This window comes from Anastrepha obliqua, chromosome 2 (genome assembly GCF_027943255.1).
Source record: "Anastrepha obliqua isolate idAnaObli1 chromosome 2, idAnaObli1_1.0, whole genome shotgun sequence".
NCBI classification, from domain to species: Eukaryota; Metazoa; Arthropoda; class Insecta; order Diptera; family Tephritidae; genus Anastrepha; species Anastrepha obliqua.
Genome location: NC_072893.1, coordinates 95,236,904 through 95,258,198, shown reverse-complemented (window position 1 = coordinate 95,258,198; position 21,295 = coordinate 95,236,904). Strand labels below are relative to the sequence as shown.

Genomic DNA, 21,295 nt, shown 5'->3' with positions numbered 1-21,295 from the left:
GTTCAATAACAATTAAGGGGTTAGGTGGGTTACAGAGGTTCAAAAAAAGGGTATTTTTACAATTTTTTTTTTAATATACACAATCATATATTTTATTTAAGCAATTCAGCATATCAAAGATACATATTTAAACAGTATTTTGTGAAATTTTTATTTAAAAATTCCGAAAACTCAGCCGTTGGTACCTCATCTCCCTTAACGTCTCACAAAAAAATGCTCTTGCCGTGGACAGCATAACTCATTATTGGTTCATCTAAAATCAAAAAACCAAAAGTATTTCGTTAGTACATGGATAAATCTCGTTACTGGACGAAGAAAAAAAAATTTAATTTGAATTTTTGACAGACTTTGAACAAAAAAACACATTTTTTGGTCAAATTTTCGCCATGTGTTGGCTCGAAAAAATTAGTTGTAATAAAAAAAAAATAATCCTTCGTTCAATAACTTGATAATGTTATTCCAAAGATGTGTGCAAAATTTGAACAAAATCGCTTCATAACTTTTCGAGAAATCGTGTCCACCGACTTAAAAAATCGAGTTTTGAGATAAACGCGTTTAAAAACGAAACGCTGCACTGACATGGCCTGAGGGGCGGAACTTCTGAAGGGTCTATCTCGTAGAATTTTACTCGGATCAATTTGAAATTTTAGGAGAATATTTTAAACATAATATGCTATTTAATAAGACAAAAAAAAATCGATTTTTTGAAATTTTCAAACCCACCTAACCCCTTAAGATGGTATCCAAAATTGTTATCTATATATAATATATAAAAAGAAGTTACATTTCCTTGGTAATCTTATAACTCAAGAACCGCCGAACCGATTGCCACAAAAATTTTAGAGTTCTTTTCTATCTTTGAGGAGGTGGTTTGTGTGAAGTTTGATTGAAATCGGTGCAGCCGCTCCTGAGTTATGACATTTTATGTGAGTAATGGTTTCCTCTCATACGAAATGCCTGTATGGGATAAACAACAACAAATACACAGCCGCTTATGAGCGTTTCTGTTGTACTGTTGTGGTTGTAAGTGTTGTGTGTTGTGTGTTGTATTATGTTAATATTAATTTTGGACGAAAATATAATAAAAACTGGAGCATTCAAGGAACTGGAAAAACATTTTTAACTTTATTTATTTTAGCATAATTTATTTAGCGTAAAAAATTGAAATGGAAATTATTGTAAAGAATCAAAGTTTAATTACAAGTTTTTATCGGCTCTTTCACCTTACCTGTATATAGGTGACCACCACAATGAAATTTTAAAAAAGTACAGAAAAGGCTATTGTGACATCTTTAGAAAGTATGTTGAATGAAAAAAATCAACTAATTAACTGTTTAAACAGTTTACGAGTTCTATAAAGAAAACTTAATATGAAAAATTTCTTGCGATATAAAGAAAACATTTTATGTATGGTGGTGCGAAGCCCACTGGGAAATGCTAGTTATTTATATATCTATCTTAACGTGAATACTGTGTTTTTCGGTGTTATTAATATACCGAGCCAGGCAAACATTTATGGCATTAAGGATACCTGATTCAAATTCATACACTTGAGTTACCTCATATTCTAGCCATAAACTTGTATTTCATACAAATTTAAATAAGAAACACTGATCTAGAAAATAAAAGGTATCCGGATGTGCAAAAAAGATGCTGACTATACAAAAATAATTCTTCTCGCCTTTCATTTGAACAACCATACGCAAAGGTAGTTGTCGGTAAAGCAGTGCAAATGTAACTGTACAGTGTTGCCTGTCTTGCTCTGCACTGCAAGTGAAGTGTTCACTGTTTTTTCCCTGTTTATCGATTTTTATGTCATGGAATTTGACAGTGCCATGTATGTGTGTGTGTAGTCATCTCAAAAGTGTCAAACGTTTATTAAATTATTGGCGAAATATTCAACGGTCTCCGTTTTTATGAAATATATCACTAAAACAATAAAGATTCATTAAGGTAAGCAAGCAGTAACAATTTTACAATTAAATTCTCAAAAATCGGTTTGAAACTTGCTCGTTCTCTTCCCCAGCGTTGGCATGTTCGGCACTCTGCAAAATTATCTTAGCGGTGTGCAGCGCGCCTGGTCTGCGGCAGATGGCGAAACATTGGCATCTTTTATTTCACTCAAAGACAAACATATAATGAATCGTAATTTATATGTCGAGTGTCCAGAGAATACAGTGGAGCGTATGCTGGATCCGCCTATTGATGAAATTGTCTGCGTTCATCTGAAAGTGCTGTATTACTTAGGTTTGGAAAGTGAGTAGAAATTTTATACACGGTGTATTTTTTCTTGTTTCGCCCTTCAATAACTCTAAGTTTTTTGTAGCACGGGACTTCATGCAAGCATATCGCCAACAATCACAATGCATCCAGTCCGTAGTGAAAATGTTGCAACAGCTGAAGGAAGAGAACTGGTGTCTGCCTATTATGTACACAACCTGCTTGGATTTACGTATACTAGCGCAGAAGTGTGAAGAACTTGGCAGCAGTAACAAGCCAGGTGAAATTCTTGAAAAGGCTGCCGACTGCCTTATGAGCTGCTTCCGTGTATGCGCGGCCGATAATAGGTACGTTTTATTGCCTTACAAAGTCTTCTTTAATCCTCGAAAGCCTTAATTTTTTGTCCTTACCTTCGTTTTTTAGATCTTCCGATGATGACACCAAACGCCTTGGCATGCTCAATCTTGTTAATCAGTTATTCAAAGTTTACTTTCGCATCAACAAATTGCATTTGTGTAAGCCATTGATACGCGCCATCGATAGCAGCACCTTCAAAGAATCCTTTCCATTGCCAGAACAGATTACGTATAAATATTTTGTAGGACGAAAAGCAATGTTTGACTCGGACTACAAGAGCGCTGATGAATTTCTCTCATTTGCGTTGCGCAACTGCCCACGCAATTTTCCACGCAACAAGCGGCTAATACTGATCTACTTAGTGCCGGTAAAAATGCTACTTGGCTATTTGCCCAAGAAGCATAACCTCGAACGTTTTGACCTACTACAGTTTCATGAACTTGCTGTGGCGCTTAAAGAGGGCAATGTTCGCAAGTTCGACGAAGTTATACAGCGTCATGAGATATTCTTTATCAAATGTGGCATTTATTTGCTGGTTGAAAAATTGAAGTTCATTGTTTATCGCAATCTCTTCAAGCGTGTATATATAATTAAGCAGACACATCAATTGGATTTGCGCGCATTTCAGGCGGCATTGCAGTTTGTTGGCGAAACAGACATGAGCATCGATGAAACGCATTGCATAGTGGCAAATTTAATTTTTGAGGGTAAAATCAAGGGATACATATCGTACAGTCACAATAAGCTGGTGGTGTCGAAGCAGAATCCATTTCCACCACTCAATACAGTTTCCTAGGAGCGGCTGATGTGTGGCGCAGAGCCTCACGCACCAGGATCTTTAAGTTATTTATAAATCAATTGTATACCAAAAACTATGGTACGCTATTCGAATGTATTTTATTGTATTAAATGTTAGATATACATCGAATTCCGCTAATAGAACTTCTGAACTGATAATTATGGCATATGTATAACTGTAAGAAAGAAAGAAAAAAAGCAAATAAATAAGATTAGCTATTTCTTACTGCAGAAATGCGATAACGTATAATGAAATATCCAATGTAAGAAATATGCTTTTAATCCTAATTAAAAGACGCTTGTGAACAAGAGTAGTACCCAAAGTAAGGGGTTACTTCTAGGTTTCACCTAGCTCCATTATAAGAAACTACTCAATTTTCGCTCTATGAAAACAACGATAACGGGATTCATCAAGTCGCGGATCATCACGCACAAATTACGATTTGTGTCAACCCCACATTACTGGGAGTCGCCTTCGTAGATGGCAACATAAAAAGTGATCGAGAACCCAGTTTTAAACAACGCGGTGCCCAATTAGTTGCTGGGATCTAATAGGATTTGCCAAAACACCACTCACCGGACTTCTGGTGTCTCCGAACAGCATTTACTGCTGGAAGCCAAGCCGTCCTAAACCTGCCCGCAGCTGTATCATTGAATACACTGACACAATTCAGAAATACATCCTACAGTAACTTCAGTTTTGGGAATATCGGTAGACGTTTCCCCGACATTTGGTTCTACGTTACCGGAATGGCTCGGATTTACAGCTGGTTAAGAACTGCCACTTCCCCTAACATTTCCGGCGAGTGTATGTTGTTACAACAAAAACAATGGAATAACGACATTCACAAGACATTAGGTTGTACCCGCCGGAATAACTTTGATTTTACTCGATAAAGAACCATTATTTCAGTGTTTTGATCCCGATGCACAGATTTAGTTGTCTCGAGAGACCCACGGCAGTTGATTCTACGTTACCGGGACGGCCCGGATTTATATACGACCAAGGGCTGTCACTCCAGCAGCATTCACCGTACATGTATGGAGAATGTTTATGCTGCTACAACAACAACAACAAGAAGAACAAACCCCCTTTTACACTAGCACGTACTGCTACTGTAGGATGTAAAAGTCCTACTTATGCTAAATTTACACCGATAAAACAATATTCATGTCTTCTGCGTTTCACTAATACATCATCTTTTTCCCTGCACCTATAAATAAACTCATCTGACACACCCAGGCCCGACGAGAGGGGGGCGGATCGGGTACTTTTTCCCCCGGGCTTGGAGTTTTCAGAGGGGCCCGGACTCGAGGCTCACTATAACATAATACGCATTTTGATAAATAAAAAAATTTGAAAGGGCCCGCATCTCAAGTTTCCCCTGGGGCCCGAATGCTCTCTACACGGCCCTGGAACACCTTTCCTGTTTTGTCCTGAATGTCGAAACAGCTCGCCTGTTGGACCTACCGTTGGGTTATATTGGCGGCAACTTATAAACAAACCGTCTCTGTTACAAACTGTTACAACAACAACGACCGCATTATCTTTAATCTCCTCGATCTGAACATATCAAGGAGTTACAAATATATCTCTTTGAGTAGTTGGTTAAAAGATTACCCCACCTGTTGCAGTTGTCAGCTTGGTCCACAACTTTTGGCTCTTAGCTCTGGAGTAGCTCACATTTTTCTCTACCAAGTGCTGGTTTAGTAATCTAATCCTATTCAGATCGGAATCTAAACTTGGATTTAGGTATATTTATCTTTATTTTTTTTTAATTTTACTTAGTGTAAATCTGTTTTTGTACATAAAATTATATGTGTGCATATGTATGCGTATGTATTCAACGAATACGACTTTGCTGAACTAATAATTTTTGTATTTTTATTTTGCAGATATTCAAGAATTCTATGAATTAACGCTGCTGGACGACTCGAAGACAATACAACAGAAGACAGCGGAAACCCTGCAAATCGCTAGCAAATGGGAACAGGATGGCCATGCAATAAAAATCGCTGACGTAAGTAAAAAAGCCACCAAGTAGTTTCTTGTTATTTTTTTCAGTACTGGCAAAATTTTAATACTTACTACCACCGGCTGGCAAAAAGCCAGTGAACTTGCCAATTGCCAAAAGCTTGAGTTGCAAACCAGTGTGAAAAAATGCTGTTGTCTAGCCTTTGTGGTTGCACATTTAACTTTCGTAAATTTCATATTTGCATGCAGCTTTGAGGTCTCACTACAGTTAATGATGAGTTGATGGAAAGTAATATCTCTTATAATTAAAAAAAAATTGTTGCTAACTATGAAATGCGCACATCACGTTTGTGACACAACTAGAAGGTTGTGTAAGTTGTGAGGGTATTGGTAACGATCGTTCCCTGCTAATTTCAATGCTCTATGTTTCTCTTTTTTACTCCAAGGGATTTTCGGTCACTTTATCTACTTCAGTTTAGAAACGAGATTTCCGCTCCGGCAGGAAGTATAGAACACGAATATCGTAAGAAAAGGACAGTAAACCGTTGGTTCAATCATTTTCAGAGCGGAAATATAGTCCGTTGCAAAATTATGGTAGCACCACAAATTGACAATTTTTGACTATTTATTTATTTTTTATTTATAATTATTGCTTTGTAAAAATAAAGTTCACTCAAAGTGCATTGAGAAGGTGACATCAGTACCTACTTATAGATCAGCAAATTAGATTAGATCATTAATTAGATTTTTTTGTAAAAAAAAAAATACTTTAAACTTTTTGCCAAAAGCAAAAAATGTTGTTATTTCATTCAATTAGAAACCAAAAATATATTTATAAAAATCTAATTTAAATTGCGCTCGGCCAAACACCCAAAAAGGATGTAAGCGCCAATTATACAAGTAATTATATTTATATAGGAGGTTGAATTAGTTTTAAAGGTTTTTTTTCCAAGATTTGGGGCTTTATTGTGAAAAAACGGTACAAAATATTTTATTCGAAGTATTGGCCATCGCTAGCTACAACTTTCGCCCATCTTTCGGGCAATTTCCGGATGCCGTTTCTCCAAAATTCTGGCCGCTGCTTGGCTATCCATGACTCAACCCATATTTTGATAGCCTCGTACGAGGAGAACCGCTGGTCCGCCAAATCGAGACTCATATGCCGGAACAAATGATAATCGGAGGGAGCTATGTCTGGACTATACGGCGGGTGGGGTAACACTTCCCAGCCAAGCGTTCCAAGGTATTTTTTGACAGGTTGAGCAACATGCGGCCGAGCGTTGTCATGTTGCAAAATAACCTTGTCGTGCCTTTTTACCGTTTCCGGCCGTTTTTCTTTCAATGCCCGGCTTAAACGCATCAATTGCAGTCGGTAACGATCCCCCGTGATTGTTTCGCCCGGTTGGAGCAGCTCAAAATATACGACGCCGACCTGATCCCACCAAATGCAGAGCATGATTTTCTTGCCGTGAATATTCTGCTTGGCCGTCGACGTTGATGCGTGGCCGGGCAAACCCCATGATTTTTTGCGTTTTGGGTTATCGTAGTGGATCCATTTTTCGTCGCCAGTCACCACCCGATGCAAAAAACCCTTCCGATTTTGTCGCTCGATCAGCAATTCGCACGTAAAAAATCGCCGTTCGACGTCGCGCAGCTTCAACTCGTACGGGACCCAATGTCCTTGCTTTTGGATCATTCCCATCGCTTTTAGACGCTTGTAAACGGTTGATTTATCAACGCCCAATGATTCAGCAAGCTCTTCTTGGGTTTGGCACGAGTCCTCGTTTACCAATTCCCCCAATTCCGCGTCCTCGAACTTTTTGGGCTGGCCAAGACGCTCCTTGTCTTCGGTGTGAAAATCACCACCTTTGAATCGTCGAAACCAATACTCACATGTTGAAATCGACGGAGTATGGTCTGGGTAGGCCTCCTGCAGCAATTCACGGGCTTGGGCTGTATTTTTTTTTCAAATTGAAGCAGAAAAGCAAAGCTTCCCGCAAATTGCGTTTCGACGGCACGAAAGTTGACATACTCGGAGCACGAAAACACTGCGTTGTTTATACTTCAGCGAAATGACAGATACTGATAAACAAAGCCTAGGGATGAGGCTTTGTCATGAATATATATTCAGTATTGCCAACGCGATAAAGTGATAAATAGCGCCATCTGTGTGTCACCTTTAAAACTAATTCAACCTCCAATATATTGTTTAACGTCTTTCATTTTAGGTCAGGTTCCCCCTATTTATATTACATTTATTATTGGAACTTACACCCTTTTTGGCTGTATGGTCGTGCTCGTCCTTCTATTTGCGGTGCGCGTCTTGATGTTGTTCCACAAAGGGAGGGACCTACAGTTTCAAGCCGACTCCGAACGGCAGATATATTTTTATGAGGAACTTCTTTTTCATGGCAGAAATACACTGGAGGTTTGTCATTGCCTGCCAAGGGGCGACCGCTATTAAAAAAAACGTTTTCTTCATTTTGGTCTTTCACCGAGATTCGAACCTACGTTTTCTCCGAGTTCCGAATGGTAGTCTCGCACCAACCCATTCGGCTGTGGCCCTCTATTTAGCTCTACATATTATCTGCCTTTTCAAAATTGTATTGCACATATTGGGTCTCTTATGCTACTCAGGTGTAGGGGCATGGATTATTTGAAGATGTAATGGATGGGTTTTTCGTGACTACCATTCGGAATTCAGAGAGAGAACGTCGGTTCGAATCTCGGTAAAACACCAAAATGAAGAAAAAGTTTTTCTAATAGCGGCCGCCCCTCGGCAGGCATTGGCAAACCTCTGATTGTATTTCTACCATTAAAAAGCTCCTCATAAAAAATATCTGTCGTTCGGAGTCGGCTTGAAACTGTAGGTCTCTCCATTTGTGGAACAACATCAAGACGCACACCACAAATAGGAGGAGGAGCTCGGCCAAACACCTAAAAAGGGTGTACGCGCCAATTATATATATAAATATAATGGATGGATAAATTACATTTGTGTTTTATAAAGAAGATTTTCAAATTACCTGACTGCGCACCCTCTAGTGTGAGGTATCTTGATATCTTGATACAGGATTACAACAAAGACACATTTATACTCTATCACTACACTTGAAATATATGTCGTATGTATATCATTCGAATATACGAATGAGAGACTGCCTTATTTTCTGTCAAAAGCGGTTTTAAAAGGAAATTTTTTTGGGTTAGAGAACTCAACAAAATAGGATATAATATGGGATGATGGGCAAAATGACACAAGAAATTTGAATGCTAAATATAGCTTTTGGATCATAATATAGCACATAACTACTTTAGAATTTTCTTGATTTTGAAAACTAAGAGTGGGAGCGTTATGCTAAATGGGCTGTATAAGAAAGGCTGCTCCATCTGTAACTTAAATGAAATTGAAACAATCCAAAATTTTCTAGGAAGATGCCCCATATTAAAATTTTATCGACACACAGCTTTTGGAAATAACTTTCTAGTGCAGTCTGAAATAGTACAAAATCATCGATACCGATCCAAATTCGAGAAATCTTACGAGCTTTGTTATTGGTGCTCTACGATGTAGGCAATTAATATTAGATGAATAATATTGATATTTTTTCCGGCAAACGACTTCTATGTCATATAATATTTTTATATATTTTTTGTATTTCATATTTAATAATTAACTAGCAAACCCGGCCCCCTTCGCTGGGCACACTAAAATAGAATAGATATGGTTTAGAACAGAAAATATATGGTTTTCATATTATTTATTTCTTTATTCTTTATTCAAGCGCTTTGGCATAAACAATATTTTTTGTCTTTCTATTTGTTTTTGAGTAAATATAAAATATAAATTGAAAATCGAGAAAAAAGAAGATTGTTTTTAAATTTCAATTCAACGCATATGAATAACTAAGAAACAATCGTCTTTTTTCCTGATCATCCATGAATTTTTCGTTTCAATTTATATGTTTTATTAAGCATTGGAGCTTTTTTAACCATTATCCATTTATATTTTTCAAAAAAAAAAACGAAAAAAAATTTTTTTTCCACGAACACATAATTTCATTCGGATTTCACATTAAATTCTCAAATTTCGTAAGAAATTATTCACTGTTCCGAAATCCACTCCAAAAAAATTCACAAACAATTTTTACATGTTGCACTTACGTTTTTTCCTTATGGCATCCAAATCAGAAAGAAATATTGACACATTGTAACTCACACTGTCAATTTGACAGTTCAGTTCCAAGCGTTAAAAAAGTAAGCGACATTATGGCTGGTTCAAAAGAATGCTGTACCCGTTGCCAGTGCTCCGAATTACAACCAAACTTTACGAAACCCATTTTCAATACTTACTTAACAATGTGCGTAAGTTTGGTTTAATTCGGTGCAAAGACACGGCGGGTCCACGTTTTGGCATATATTTCGAGACCCTAGTCATCAATAGGTATGAAAATTACCCCGTATTAAAGCACTTATCAACAGCTTTCATTTGATATCCATATTGTACAAACACATTCTAGAGTCCACGTTTTGGTCTCTATCTCGAGACCCTAGTCACGGAGCGGATGGAAATACTCTGAACTAAAGCATTCACCAACAGCTTCCATTTGATACCCATATTGTACATACACATCCGAAGGTTACCCGGGTCCACGTTTTGACCTATATCTCGAGACCCCAGTCACGGAGCGGCATGGAAAATACTCTGTACTAAAGCATTCACTAACAGCTTCAATTTGATATCCATATTGTACAAACACATTCTAGGGTCCACGTTTTGGTCTCTATCTCGAGACCCTAGTCACGGAGCGGCATGAAAAATACTCTGGACTAAAGCATTCACCAACAGCTTCCATTTGATACCCATATTGTACATACACATCCGAAGGTTACCCGGGTCCACGTTTTGACCTATATCTCGTGCCCTATTTCCAAAATAAAATATAATCCATGTTACTCGTGGATGATGTAGCTTTCGAATGGTGAAAGAATTTTTAAAATCGGTCCAGTAGTTTTTGAGCCTATTCATTACAACCAAACAAACAAACAAACAAAGTTTTCCTCTTTATAATATTAGTATAGATAAAAATGAACTTCTATCTATCTATCATTGGGTCTATAACTTGAAAGCATGGAATTTTTTGCTAAATGCCGAAGACTTGATGAAAAATGTAAAAGGGCGACCTCTACATTCAGCAATAATCAAATGGGTTCAAATAGTTCTACTGGTATACTCGAAATACTTCCTTTGCAAGAGTTTAATGATTTTTGGCGGGATTTAATTTACTGTCATTAGGGTGGTAAGTACTATAACGAGACACATCTGACAATGAACTTTAAACAAAAGCCAACCAAACTGCAGGCAAGGAAATTGATATATCACACTTTAAAATCCGACTGTGGACGCCGAAGTTATGCCGAAAAATAGCAAAAAACAAAAAGGCCCCTGTGTTCGGCCATAAAAAATAATTTGCGAAATCGCTTTGCAAAAATAGTTTAGACTCAGGAGTGTACGGCAAACTTTTTGTTTTCTTGTAAGGTGGCACCATCTAATGTATATACATAAGTACATTATATCCAAAATTATTCCATGTCAGGGGAAATCTTATATTTTTCTGAGTGTACTAAATTGTATAAAAGTAAAAATGTATAAGTACATACATTTATTGCCGTGTTCGAGTAATAATAGTTTCTGCCTTGATGTTAAAATGGTGTTGACCTAGTTTCGTTAAAACCCCACTCGCCAGTCGTTGCTTTTCGACGTGTCCTAATTAATTTATTTTGCACCCCAACTATAACAATGCCAAAAATGCCAGCTTGAAAGAAGCTTTTGATTTACATACATATGTACATATATAATATGTGCGCGTGAAATTTCGCGATTGCAATTATATATTGGAAAATGAAATCAAGTACTTTTAAGTACTTCAGCCTGACGTTTGTGTATATATGAATGCGTTTGTATGAGTGTTCAAGTTTATTTCTTCTTTCATAAGTTTTCTGCGAAACTCAATATTTTTTGGCAATGTGCAATAATAAACATTTGGGATATGTTTGCTATTTTTCGCAGACGAGTAGCAACAAGCATCGCCTTCGTTTAGCTACAAAGTTGTACGTGTATGCATATGTGTGCTGGCATCTCGAGGAAATAAACGAAGGCTATTAAAGTGCTGAAACGAATATTTCCATGTACAGTTGTGGGCTAAGAAAATCGGTACTACATTCAACATGCGAATGTTTTGATATTTTTGTTTGGCGAACAGCTTTTTAAAAAATTTTCAAATTGACTTACTGGGGCCATTGAACTCCTTAGGACATCGTGTTGGTCCAATCTTTTATTTTTTTATTTATTTAGTTTTTACGGTCTTAAAACCTAATATATACATTTATATGCTTATATGCTAAGTAGTACAATAATAATATTCCTACATATGTGTGTACAATAAAACAATTATAGTTTACAGTTATCAAGTTTTTACGGCGTAATTTATAGTTCAACATAGTTAATGTAACACATATATTCCCACTGGAAGGGAAGGGTCTAGTTTCTATCTAAAGTAAAAGAAGGGTGTAGTTTCTATCTAATCGGCAACGTTTTACAGTGATTAAATAGCAGCCTATTGAAAGTGCTCATGTTAACAAATTTTTTTATTTGAGTTGGTAACTCGTTAAAACATTTTAATCCTTTATAGAATATATTTTTCTTATCGACTTCTGTTCTAAACAGTGGTAGTCTAAAACTATTACTTCTCTGAGTATGTATAGGGTGGGCCATGTAAAATTTGCTTTTTGAATCGGCTATAAAAAAAAAAATAATCAATATTTTTTCAAACTTTTTTTTTTATTTTGAAGATTGAACATTGTCATTTATGAATGAAAAATAATATCGTTCAAATGACTGCCACGACTGACTTTACAGTAGGCCATTCGATCAACCCAATTTTTAAGCACATTTTCGATTGTTTGGGCTCCAATTTCATGAATCGTCTCTGGATGGTTCGCATAGCATTTGTCCTTTACAATTTTGCTTAATGACGTAGCCACCGATGTGAAAATGAGCTTCATCAGAAAAGATGATTTTTCGGTAAAAATGCTCATCTTCGGTCAAACGATTTTCTGCCCATTGAGCGAACCGAAAACGCATTGGATGGTCATTAGTAGAGATCGGATTCTTATGCAAGTGCATATTTTGTTTAACATCACATGAAGTTCGCACATAGGTAGAAACTCATCATAATAAAATATTCAATTTGCATAAAAATCCGATCTCTAGTCATTAGGCTTCTGTTCTTGCACCAATTGAACTTTGTAAGCTTCATACCGAGGTCTTTATGCAAAATTCTCCTCAAAGAAGTGCGTGAAATGTTCAATTCTTGGGAACGATGACGAGTTGAGGTTGTTGGATGTTCACGTACAATACATTTTCGGCTACAGCAGCAATGTTTTCGGGTGTACGCACTGTAGGAGTACGTTCACGTGTTGTTTTATCCATGAACGATCCACTTTCACGAACGTGATTAACAAATTGATCCACAAACTGTCTTGTTGGCAAATCTTTTTTTTGTAATTTTTTTTTTCAAATTTCTCACAGTTTGAGTAGAAGACTCACCACTTTGGAAATAGGTTTTCAATATTTCCCACTTTTGTTCAAGCGTACAGCGTCCCATTTCGTATATGTCAAACCTTTAAGTAAATTATGAACACATTTGACATGTCATTTTTGTTACCATTCTCAAAAAAACAGGTGGTTCAAAAAGCAAACGCTATATGGCCCACCCTGTAGTTCCGTTATATTCCGCGAGTAATTTTTTGTGTGCAAAAATCGTACAAAAGTGAAATTATGGATAAAATACGCACGAACTTATGGACTGACCTGTATAAGAATTTATTTGTTTCATTATAGTTTTCTCTAAGGGCACTTAAACTTTGAAATTACGAGATTCTTGCTTCTTCACATTCTTTGTTAAACCACTCATTCTTGCCTAACCTTTTTGATTTCCTTTGGTTCCTTATCGATGACTGTTCCATTGCTTCTTGGAGATCTTGAATATTAATATCTTTTATACTTTGTATATTCTTATTTAAGTTTTCTTGATACTTCTCCATTTTTTGGATATTCCAATTCAACTTTGGCAATAAGCAACATTTTGATAGTTTCCTGGCTCTTCCACCCAACTTCAATTTAATTGGTAAATGGTCGGACAAATTCAACTTCAAAGTCCAAAATTAAGCGTTGTAACACATCTTTGTTGGCTATACAGTAATCTATTGTCGATTCTCCCACTTGACTGATGAAAGTGAAATTTTCTTCGAGATCCCCTTTTGTTCTCCATTTAAAACAATTAATCCTAAATCATTACAAAAATCAAGCAAAATCTTACCTCTACCATTCTCTATCTTATCCTTTGAATTTCTTATTTCGAACCATGTACCGCCCGTACCAAGTCTTGGCATTATTGTCCAGATGAAATGTAAACGGATTTTTTTAATTCGTTTGATATTAAATGAAAAATCGAGTTATGTTCACATGCAACTTTTCCTGAATAACTTTTACTGCCGCACAGTGCGGCCGATTCCCGAAAAGCTGGCCAAAACTCAAAAAATTAAGTAATTGATTCAAAATTTCTTACTCGGGGGTTGTCGGGGTCGCTGATTACGAATTTGATCTTAAAATTTTGAAAATCCACCCCCTTCCACCCCTATTGGCCACCCCCTCACGTGAAATAGCGTATATTCAAGAACATAATCAAGATGCATGTAAATTTATATGTTTTCGGGGTCGCACGGTAGCAAGTGGTAGCAGCTGAATCTTGTTTTATTCAGTAACCATTACTTTTTTGAGTAACCTCTAGTAGGTTTCAAAGCAGCATATGACGGTGTTGTATTACTATACAGTTTGAAAACTCAAATTTTATAAAAAAAACTGCAAAAAATGTATCTACGTATTGCTGCAGCTAAAAATTTTGTGTCGAGGTATTGATATGTACTAAAGATTTCTCGTATTTTACTAACCTTCCGAAGATGATTCCATTTGGTTTTGTTCAATTTACTCCATTACAAAATCTTTCAAATGTGTACAACTTTCACTATTCATCGACAGTAATACGATGCTCAAACGAAGGCCACGTTGCGACTGAAAATACAGAGGATACTTAGGGTACAAGACGTTGCTATGAACGGTTTTCACTACTCAAGGCATTACTGTAGCCAACTCAAAGACAAAAAAACTCTATCTAGAAACTTTTTTTTTCGACTTTTGGCCAGCTTTTTGGGAATCGGCCGCACTGTGCATGCCGCTCGGTGTATCATAACTACATACATATGTATATTTATATATACACACAGTGGCTCACACGAGTATTTTGCATGTAAAAAGAATTAAGTAAATCTTAAAATTTTTGTAGTTTATTAAATAATTTTTTAATGCATTTAGGTATGGATTATACTGCAAAAGTGGTGGAGACGAGGAAGAAACAGTAGAAGACTTCCTCTGAAATTGTCCAGGAGTAGGAGTAGAGCAAGGTTGTTAGGAAAATACTATTTTGACTCTCTTATGGAACTATCCGGTGTTGGGATAAAACCTATTCTACGCTTCATAAGAGTGTCTAAAAGGTTCCATGATAAATAAACACTGAGGTTCACATGGTACACCGTGGGTCCACAACGGACCTACATTGTCTAATTTCAAACAAACTGCCACTAAAACCTAACCTAATCTAGGTATCATTCAACTTCGACGAAATTTGGCAGATTAATTGCTAGTTCTTTATCCTATGGCAATTTCGATACACACACATATATGGCACAGTACCACAATTATGATCAAAATGCATTCAAACAGAGGTGTTATTTTGATATTCAAAGAAAAATTATATTTTTTAATATAAATGATCGGATGTTTATTTCGTTATAAAGAGGAAGGTATGCCATTAATAGTGGAAAATAACATCAGGCAAATGACCACCACGGCCACGCTTACAGGACAATATCCTTCCCATAAAATTTTCCATAACCGAATTGCAAAGTGGCTGCCCTATGTCCTCGATAGCCTCACGAATTCCATCTTTGAGCTCTTTAATCGATTCTGGGCTGTTGACGTAGACCTTCTCTTTCACGTAGCCCCAAAGAAAAAAGTCACAAGGTTTTAAATCACAAGATCTCGTTGGGCAATTGCACAGCAAGGCTCCCGGCAATGACGGAATTCCCGCCGAGTTTTATAAATGCCATCCAGCGCAATCTGCCTCACTTTTGTGCCCCCGTATTCAAACTGCTTGGAATAATGAACACTTCCCGAAGGAATAGAATGTGGGCATAGTCGTTAAGATCTCAAAAAATGCGATTTGCAGATCTGCGATAACTGGCGCGGTATTTGTGTACTCCCCGCTGTGGCTATAGCAAGAGTGATCCTTGTGTATTGATCACCTTAATACGCTAGGAATTATCATCGAGCAGAGTGCGGAGTATAACCCAGACTTGCATGTTGTGTTTATAGATTTTATGAAAGCTTTTAACAGCGTTAAGCGGGACTTCATTTTGGCGGCTTTACGACAAAGAAATGTGCCTGATAAAATTTTATCTCTAATACGGGCAACATATTAGATTGCTTGCTGCCGCATGCTACCTATACATAAAGGGAAACTGTCTGACCCCTTTGGTATACAAAGCGGCGTTCACCAAGGGTGTATTCTATAACCTGTGGTGTTTTTGCTTGTTATTGGTGATATCTTGGAAGCTGCCCTGCTACCGCATCCAAATTGCGGAGTGAAATGAAAAACTACCGCTGCACGCGCCGCAATCAGATTAAAGTGTTCGGACCATAGGCTAGACTTAAGTTACGGACACTCTAGCATTCTTAAAAACTTTGAGTTCATTTCTATGGTGCTGGACCACTGTACACCCACGCTAGGTCCGAGCGGACCTTTTTCTACTCACATTCCCTCAAGGGATGAGTGGGCGGGGTGCAACATTCGGCGGCAAGGCATGGCAAACATGTTCACGGATGGCTCGAAGTTGGACGGAAGGGTTGGTGGGGGAGTATTCTGTAAGGAGCCTCCCATCAAACTTAAATTTAGGCTCCCGGACCACTGTAGTGTTTTCCAAGCGGAGGTATCCGCAATTAAGGAAGCGGTGGACTGGTTGCTTACTTCGGTAATTACCGTTAAGGAAGTAAATATCTACTCCGATAGCCAATCGGCAATTAGGGCTTTGGGCTCGCTGTTTGTGCGATCGAGATTGGTCGGGGAATGTCTGGCTTCTCTCACGATTGCATCCGAATACTTCATCATCAGGCTCATTTGGGTTCCCGGGCACAGCGGCATAGAGGGAAACTGCTGGGCTGATGAGCTGGCTAGACAGGGAACTTTGGAGACGGTCTCTTCGCGAAATGAGAAAATTGGGGTTCCCCTGAGAACCTGTGGTCTGCTCCTGGAAAGATGGGCCTCGAGTCAACTCAGCGAGCGCTGGGCTAGTGCGCAAACGTGCAAGGTCTCGAGATCCTTCTGGCCACGGGTAGATCGGAGACGCTCAAGGGAACTCCTAAGGCTAACCAAGCCCCAGCTCTCAAATTTGGTGGGCATCCTTACCGGACATTGTCCGTTGGGATTGCCTCAAGTCCGTTCTGCAGAAACTGTCTGGAGGACGAGGTGGAATCATCTCAACACCTTCTTCTCAGCTGCCCTGCTCTCGTCTGGCAAAGACTTAGAAATCTGGGCTCTCACTTTTTCGTTACGCCTGCGGATATAGCCGGTCATATCATAAATTTGGTGAAGTTCATTAGTAGCTTGTTACGGCTAACTACGAACGCAAATCAGCCCCCGTCGGCGCCGTCGTAAAAAAAAAAAAAAATGTATGGTCATCATCGTTTCTAATCCCAAGGCTCCTTATTCCTTCCCATCTCCTTCCTCCTCTCCCATGTATGGCACCACAACGGACGAATTTCCTAACATTTGTCCAATTGAGCCCTTTAGCTAGGGCTGCCATTTAACCAACCTAACGATGTATGCTGTCTTCTGCCATCAACGTTCACACTAAAATGAGAATTTTCAAATCCAAAGTATCGGTTCTACTTCATGCTTGCTGTACATGGAGCCCAGATCTACTGAAAAAGGCGCAAATGGAGCCAGTCGAAATGCTTCCGCAACGCCAAAAATGGAGATGGATTGGGCACACTCTACGCAAAAACGATGCATGCATTGCATGAAAGGCATTGGAGTTGAACCTTTTTACGAATGTTGGTCGCAAGCCTGGTAGACCAAGGGAAATTTGGAGGCGAACAGTTGAAAGGGAAGCTGGAGGCATCGGAAAGAGCTAAAACCATTTGAAGTACATTATCAAAAGTCGTACGAGATGGGGCGCAGGCGTGGTTGATGCCCTATGTTCCACAAGGAATTTAATACCTGAAGAAGAAGAAAAAGTAGCCGCTGGCTCAGCTAAAGATAAATAAACCAACGAAACTTGATCGTGTAACGCTTTAAAAAATAATAAGCAAAATGCTTCTGTGAGCACACATTCTCATTTCCGCAAATGTTTTTTGCTGAAACTATTTGAAGGTACAATATTTGTGTTTGCTGACTACCCAATTTCTTTGGGAAAAGCCCAATAATTAGAATACGCATTAAACAAGTAAATTCGTCTAATTAATACATAAGAATTTGAATTTTTTACAAACAAGGGACTAGGCAAAATACTTCTGTGAGTCACTGTATGTATATTTTTATATCTAAACAGTTGACGGACTCTATAGCCATAGTTTACAGTAAAATTATAATTTATAAATTATAAATAAATTGCTTCTTGAGGCCTATTCCCAAACTGAACTGCTTTTATGTAGAAATTTCTCTAGGGCTTCCCACTGCCTATTGAGCGACACTCTTTGAAAAGTTAAAAAGTGGGCTTAGAGGGCTTACATCATTTTCATTGCAATTAATAACACAGTTCTGCGAGGTTGAGTTTCTAGAATGGCTGTACTTGTTTCTTGTAGTTTTTTATGCGCTGAAAACGAATCTGACCTTCAAAATGCTCCATCACGTCAGGATTTTTGGTAAATGAAGCCTAAAAGGTCAAAAAATGGCCATTTTAGCCATTTTTGATAATTTTTTTTTGGGATAGAAAATTTTTTTTTTCAATTTTCGATGAAATGGTCGCGTAGTACAACTCTTTAGCTTTAAAACCCATTTTTTTAAATTATTGTACGATTTTAAAAAAAAAAGTTATGACATTTTGAAATTAACAGTTTCAGTTACGCCAATAGACGTTATACCCAACGTATACGTAACGAGAGAGTCTCGAACAACTTTCTGACTTAGATGTCAACAACTTAATAAGGTTCCTAAACCGCACAGACTGGATATAGTCTTGCTGTAAATAACTGTTAAACAAGTTGGTAACAAGAATGTGGCAAAAAAATGGTGCGGAAGCGCTAGTCGGATTCTGGATGAATCATCACTTTAACCAACCAACCGCCAACGTGGAACCGACTGGTCGGATCACCCTGGTATTTAAGCTTGTTTGTTCGCATTTACTTCGTAGTATTTTGCTCAATACAAGTGAAATGGGAAACTTTCAACTAGTTTGAAAGTTGCTGATGCACAAAGTTTTCCAAAGAATACTTCGACGTAACAATGTCCAAAGCAAAAAGTTTTGGAGGAAGTAAATAAATATGTACAAGTATGCATGTACATACATACACTATGTAACATATAAAATCATTTGGCATATTTTCCCGTTTTTCCAGACGTCACTGCCATTATCTACTCCCCCGTCAATAAATCAAGCAACTGCCAATAAATCTAAAACGAATAATTCTAAGAATTTAAGATATGTTCTGGGGCAAATTTTCAGAACAAAAATGCAAGTAGAAGGTGAAAGTAGTGAAAGGACATGGAGAAATCTAGTAACGGCTCTAAATGTAAGGAAGGAAAGCTGTTTATTTCAGTTATTTGTGCTTTAATAACCTTCAAGCCGAGCACTAACCCACTTCACGTGAAGGAAATATGTAATATGTAAATTTCCGTTGGCAGTGAGGAAATTATATATTTACATGCATATGTATGTACGTAACTATGTAAATTACTTTGTACATTTGCATTTTATCGATTTTGTGATTATAAACTTATTTCAAAGTTGAATTCATTTTATAACCACAAAGCTCTTGGAAAATAAACTAGAAAACGCTATTGGCTTACATAGCTGACTGCAGTAGCGGAGGATGCGTAAGTAACATTTCTCGTGCAGTCATTGCAAGGTAATTTGTTAAGTGTCGGCTACATCAATTGGCGCAGTGATACGGTGGTGGCTGGTTTGTCAATCTGCAAATTGTTGCCCCACTTTGCAATTTTTATTACATAAGGGCTTATGTCTCTACACGTGCACAATCATATATAAAGGGTGGTCAGATTGGAGTTAAACCCCATAGGGTTTTTTTTTCTGACAGATCACGTATGACTACTGTTATCCTAAATACATAGTTTTTTTAGTATTCATTGACATTTCATCATGGATAGACTTAGGCCTCAACAACGTTTACAAATCGAGCAATAAGTATAAGTATACGAAAGTATACTTGCTCATGAGCTGGAGGAATCATCGGCCCTTACCCTATGATCAAAATGTGCCGAGAAGGTGATGTTGACTGTTTTCTTTGATAGCGAAGGCGTAGTGCACCATGAGTACCTTCCATCGGGCCAGACAGTGAATAAAGAATATTATTTATCCGTTTTGAAGCGTTTGATAGTTACTGTACGTCGTAAACGGCCGGAAATGTGGGCAAACCAAATTGTGCTGGATTATTTAAGGGGTTACATGGGTTTCGTTGGTTCAAAAAATCGATTTATTTTTTTTTTTTGCTTAAGGGGTTAGGTGGGTTTGAAAATTTCAAAAAATCGATTTTTTTTTTTTGTCTTATTAAATAGTATAATATGTTTAAAATATTCTCCTAAAATTTCAAATTGATCCGAGTAAAGTTCTACGAGATAGACCCTTCAGAAGTTCCGCCCATCAGGCCATGTCAGTGCAGCGTTTCGCAGGTATACGCGTTTATCTCAAAACTCGATTTTTTAAGTCGGTGGACACGATTTCTCGAAAAGTTATGAAGCGGTTTTGTTCAAATTTTGCACACATCTTTGGAATAACATTATCAAGTTATTGAACGAAGGATTTTTTTTTATTTTTATTACAACTAATTTTTTCGAGCCAACACATGACGAAAATTTGACCAAAAAATGTGTTTTTTTGTTCAAAGTCTGTCAAAAATTCAAATTAAATTTTATTTTTTTTTCCTTCGTCCAGTAACGAGATTTATCCATGTACTAACGAAATATTTTTGGTTTTTTGATTTTAAATGAACCAATAATGAGTTATGCTGTCCACGGCAAGAGCATTTTTTTGTGAGACGTTAAGGGAGATGAGGTACCAACGGCTGAGTTTTCGGAATTTTTAAATAAAAATTTCACAAAATACTGTTTAAATATGTATCTTTTATATGCTGAATTGTTTAAATAAAATATATGATTGTATATATTAAAAAAAAAATAGTAAAAATACCCTTTTTTTGAACCTCTGTAACCCACCTAACCCCTTAATAATTTCTACAACTTCTCAGGAATATTATCCAAAATTTTCAAATCGATTCGAATAATAAATTCGGAGATACAGCCTTTGGAATGTGTGCGCTCAAAGCCACTTTTATTGTTACTCAAAACCTTAAACGCGATTTTCTCGGACCCGTGTTTTCAAAGTCGGTTGTCAAATGTTCTCAAAAACTACTCAACCGATTTTGATGAAATTTTACACAAGTGTTCGAAATACAATTTACTCGTGCTTGAACGAAGGATTTTTTTTTTTTTCAATTACAACTATTTAAAAAAAACAAAATGTCAAGCAAATTTGACCGAAATTTTCATTTGTTTGCAAAAATGTCTGCCAAAATTCCAATTTTTACTTTTTTTT

At 37.3% G+C, this 21,295-nt stretch overlaps 2 protein-coding genes across 19 annotated transcripts in view; both read left to right on the top strand.

The window, feature by feature from the left end:
* LOC129237256 (disks large 1 tumor suppressor protein) overlaps positions 1 to 21,295 on the top strand; it is a 182,237-nt gene that overhangs the window by 52,277 nt on the left and 108,665 nt on the right. For all 18 annotated transcript variants that reach the window (XM_054871871.1, XM_054871869.1, XM_054871872.1 and 15 more), the window contains one exon: positions 5,272 to 5,396. In XM_054871871.1, the coding sequence (XP_054727846.1) occupies positions 5,272 to 5,396 (125 nt within the window). The remainder of the gene's footprint in view (positions 1 to 5,271; positions 5,397 to 21,295) is intronic.
* Positions 1,843 to 3,637, top strand: LOC129237258 (PCI domain-containing protein 2 homolog). Its single transcript, XM_054871873.1, has 4 exons — positions 1,843 to 1,953; positions 2,027 to 2,256; positions 2,327 to 2,567; positions 2,644 to 3,637. Exons 2-4 carry the CDS (start codon positions 2,034 to 2,036, stop codon positions 3,371 to 3,373), a joined length of 1,194 nt encoding a protein of 397 aa, XP_054727848.1. The 5' UTR covers positions 1,843 to 1,953; positions 2,027 to 2,033; the 3' UTR covers positions 3,374 to 3,637.